Source organism: Lipotes vexillifer, unplaced genomic scaffold, assembly GCF_000442215.2.
Source record: "Lipotes vexillifer unplaced genomic scaffold, Lipotes_vexillifer_v1.1 scaffold496, whole genome shotgun sequence".
Lineage (NCBI taxonomy): Eukaryota > Metazoa > Chordata > Mammalia > Artiodactyla > Lipotidae > Lipotes > Lipotes vexillifer.
The window spans coordinates 3,324,271-3,328,729 of NW_006786690.1; the positions used below are offsets into that span (position 1 = coordinate 3,324,271).

The following is a 4,459-nucleotide window of genomic DNA, read 5'->3' on the forward strand; positions in this document are numbered from 1 at the left end:
GAACAGGCCCTTTTAGGCCAAGGATCTCTGACGAGGTCAGCGGGCCCACCTCCCACATCATAGACTTAGAGAAATGGTCCCCCACGGGCAAGTTCACACCCAGGTCAGAACACAGTCCCGCACACACACTCTGCCACAGCCAGCAGGCCCCGAGGGAGAGGCACGGACAGGGCAGAGCCGGACCTCACAGGAGCAGACAGGAGGGGGCTGAGGCGGTGGCCCCCCTTCTTCTTCCGCCTTCATGCCCAGCGTCTACATCAGGGCCTCCCGGGTCAGAGGCCTGGCCCCGAATTCCCCCCTGGAGGACTGGAAGCCGTTCCAGGGCTTCCACCAGGCATCCTAGAGCTTCAGCATCAGAGGGCCCTCAGAGGCCTGGTGGTGACACCGCACCCCAGATCTGGGAAAGAATTTAGTGCAAAGAACCCAGAGCTAGCTAGCTGGGGGTCCCCCACTCTCCTCGCCTGCCTCTCCACGTCCCGGACATCAGAGTGCTCAATCCCTCACCGTCTGGGAAGCTGAGACCCGGAGAAGGGAGGGCCTTGCCTAGGTTGTGTGGCGGGGGTTGCGGGGCAGATGCCGCTGGAAGCCGGGAGCCGCTGGGGCAGCGCATGGAGTGGTGGACAAGCCAGGCTGAGAGCGCAAAAGCCTGCCTCTGTCATCTGGGGCGGGTCCCCCCGCATCAGGCCTGAGCTCCCCTGTCTGCCCACGGGAGAGAGAACCCCTACCGGCAAACCTCCAGAGATGCTGGCGGACCCCACGGGGAAGGGGCGGGTGGACACCTGGTGGAGTGACCGTGTACCTTGGCTCGGCAGGTTGTCGCTCTTGCAGCCATGACTCTGCCTCAGAGCCCGGGAGGTATGGGGGAGCCCCGGGCATCCCAGGCCGTGGCGATGCACAGGCTGGAACACCGCCACGAGGAAGAGCAGAAAGCTGAGCAGCAGCACAGCCTGTGGACGGGCTCCTCCACGCGGAAACGGACCTTCCGCAGCAGGTGGGAGCCTCGGGGACCCACCCCAGCCCCTGCGCTGCCCCCAGGGCCCTCAGTCCACCGGGGAGGCACAGCCCTGCTCTCTGGAGGCCCTGGTCTGCGGGGGGAGGTGTAGCCTTGACCTCTGTGTACTTGAGTTTGAGGAGACAGGCACAGCCCCGCTTTCTGAGAGCCCGGTGTGAGGAACGAGGGTGCCTGCTAGTACCCCGAGGTAGGAAGATGGATCCCCCAGCCAGACCCCCAGCCAAACCTGCAGGAGCCATGAACTCTCTTTTCCCGGGGGCAGTGAGGAAGACTATCGGTTCAGCGCGGCAGACTACGCCCTCGCAGCAGCCCTGGCTCTGACGGCCTCCTCAGAGACATCGTGGTAAGTCAGGTGACCTTGCCAGAGAGCCCTGGGCTGGGAAGAGGTCATCCTGTCCAGTCCTCTGCCTCCCCACTGGGCTCCCACACTCAGCTTAAAGAACCTGCCCAAAAGTTACACATCTAGAGTAAGCGGCTAGTCAGAGGTTTAAGCCCGGGGCTGACTGACCACAAAGCCCACTGCACCACCCTCTGGATGAGCCCTCAGGCAGTAGTGAGGGAGCATCCCCGGGGGGAGAGGCTGGTGGGGGTCTGTGCTTTACCACCCGGCTGCCGTGGCAGGGAAGGAGGCGGGGATGGGGAGAGGAGGAACAAGGAAAGCAGCCCATGTTTTGGGCACGAGGCCCGGGATGGGAAGGCCTCTGAGCCTGAGAGCATCAGGAGGCCTGGGTCCTGGTCCTGGCTGGCCTAGAGCAGGTTACCCAGCCTCAGGTCCCTACCCTGTAGAATGGGGAGACTAAGACCTGTCCACCTGCTTGTAGTGAAAACAAGAGGAACGATGGTTTGTGAAAGAGCCTTGTGAACTCTATCAATAATATTCATTACACACCTTCTAAAAGCCGGACCCACTCAGGGTATTTTGGAGGCAAGAGAGGATTAAAAGTTGCCCTTGTCCTCAAGAAGCTTTAAGTGTGGCCGGCAGTGCTGGGCGTGGGGAAGGCAGGGCCAGAATGTCCCCACATCACCATGCCCAGGGTCTCCACCTCTGACAGCCTCCGTCACCGCAGGGAGGCCCAGCTGAGGCGCCAGACCAGCACTGTGCAGCTGGAGGAGCGAGGGCAGAAGCGGGTGGGCTTCGGCAATGAGTGGGAGAGGACGGAGATCGCCTTCCTACGGACCCAGTGGCTGCTGCGCCAGAGGCGAGACCGGAAGGCGCTGAGATGTCGGGTGAGAGGGATGGGCTGGGGCCTCCAGGGCCCTGAAAACTGTGACCCATCGCACGCCATCCAACTCGACCTACCCCCTTCTCAAGAAGAGCTGGACATCCCAGTGCCCCTACCCTCTAGCTGCGTGACCTTGGTCAAGCAATAATTCTAACTGAGCCTCGGTTTTCTCATCTGTAAAATGGGTGTATGTGGTACCAGTGCTTGGTGTCGAGGTGGGAAGTAAATGAGATCAAGCTGGTAAAGTCACTTTCCCAGTGCCTAGAACACAGAAGACTCTCAGGGAATGCTACTCCTGACAAATGTCAGGGATCTGAAGCCACTTCCATATCCCCTCCCTGGGCAGGACAACAATGGCTGTAATACTTACATGGGTGTTACCAGTGCCTATGTTTTTCACATATTAACTCATTTAATCCTCACTGCAACCCTACAGGAGGGTGGGGGAATATTATTATCATCCCCATTTTACAGATAAGGAAATGGAGGACTGGCCTATGGTCTCACAGCTAGTAAGTGGCAGCGTTTGGCCTTGACCCCACGCCCTGCCCTCTGTGGCACGTTGCCTCAGCCGCTGGTGTGGGGGTGGGGGGCGCGGCTCTAGTCCACGTGGGCCCGACTCCAGAGCCTGGGTGTCGGGGGGAAAGGTAACAGCAAAGACTGGGGAGAGGTGGTGCCCTGGCTCATAGAAGTCACAGGCCCCCTCCCGCCTCCAGACAGAGAAGAACGTCCGGGAGGCCAAGGAGCTGAGGGAGCTGTGCTCCGGACGCGGACCCTGGTTCTGGATCCCGCTGCGCTCCCACGCCGTCTGGGAGCACACCACGGTCCTACTGACCTGCACCGTCCAGGCCTCGCCTCCACCCCAGGTCACCTGGTAAGCCCCCGGTGGGCAGGAGAGAAGGGGTCCTTGCCCTGCCCCCCTGCTCTGGGCCTCTGGGGGTTCCCTGAGTGTGAGTTCCTTACACCCAACACCTCCCTTCCAGGGGCCCAGCCCCTCCCCTAGAAGTTCCTGCCGCCTTAGAAAAGCTGCAGACCCACAGACCCTGAGCTCTGCCCGCCCCAAACAGAGCAGCAGCTGCTGGGGAGGCTCAAGAGGGGTTATTCTTAGCTGCCTCCCAGCCAGCCTGGGGCTAGAAGTCTGGGCTGGCTGGGGAGCCAGCACTTGTAAAAATATGATTCTGGTGGCATGTGAAGGCAGCTGCTCTGAGCTGGACATCCCTGGGGCTGCAGGAAGATGGGGGGAGGCAGGGAGGGCGGGGGCCCTGCAGTGAGAAGGAGCTCAGGCCTCGCTCTCTCTCTGCCAATTTGGTGTGTGGTCTCAACTATGGCTCTTAACCTCTCTGGCCCTGCCTCCATTTCCTGTTCTGTAAAATGGGTTGAAGACCTCCTGTCCGGCTTGCATGCGGTGAGGATTTAATGCCACGACAACGTGGAAGCCCTCAGAACTTGAAAGGTGCTGGGAAAGCTGGAGGTGCCATTCCTGGGAATGAACCCGTGACAGAACCACAGAGTCGAAGCCTTGCTGGCGGAGGCGGGCAGAGGCAGGAGCCTCCTGAATGGGCCTGGTGGAGGTGGGGGTGGAGAGTAGGAGAGAGTAGGAAAGTGATCATTACAGTTGTTTTTTCTTTTCTTTTATTTTTCCTTAAAGCACATATAATGCCTCGGAAGTCAGAGAAAGAAAAAGAGCTTAGGCCAAGAGCAATCAAGAAAAGTGTTCTGAGGGAGGTGGCCTTGGGGCTGGTCATTGCCAGGTGGCATTCATTCAAATTCCTTGGGGACCAAGGCAGTCCGGTAGGAGGACTGCTCCCAACAGCCAGCCTGGGCTAAGTGGGGGTCAGCTGCTCAGCTGGCCTGGCCTGGCAGCCAAGCCCTGCCCTGCCCTGGCACTGAGGCCCACATCTAAGCCATTCCATGGGAGCCTCTTGGGAGGGAGTCTTGTTTCCACGCTTGCCAGCAAGGTTGCCACAACAAGGAGCTGAGCATTCTTTGTAAGTGGCAGAGGCCAAGGCCAGGCCCACCTCCAGCCAGAGGGACTCAGGTGGCCCCCGAGGCTCCTGGCTTTGGGATCTGGTTTCCCATCATCAATCACCTCCAGCAGAGCCACACATCATCCTGGGATTGGCCTCCAGAGCTCTGCCCAGGCCCTGGTAGAGACCCAGCCCCCGGGTCAGCAGGAAGATACTGGCTGGGCAGGATTGGTTGGCGAGGCCGCTTCATTTTCCAT

At 60.2% G+C, this 4,459-nt stretch overlaps 1 protein-coding gene across 1 annotated transcript in view; it reads left to right on the top strand.

Moving 5' to 3' along the window:
• The first annotated feature begins 830 nt into the window (after positions 1-830).
• MYOM3 (myomesin 3) overlaps positions 831-4,459 on the top strand; it is a 43,741-nt gene continuing 40,112 nt past the window's right edge. Inside the window, exons 1-4 of the mRNA XM_007459161.1 lie at positions 831-991; positions 1,275-1,355; positions 2,080-2,239; positions 2,952-3,109. Of these exons, the coding sequence (XP_007459223.1) occupies positions 831-991; positions 1,275-1,355; positions 2,080-2,239; positions 2,952-3,109 (560 nt within the window). The remainder of the gene's footprint in view (positions 992-1,274; positions 1,356-2,079; positions 2,240-2,951; positions 3,110-4,459) is intronic.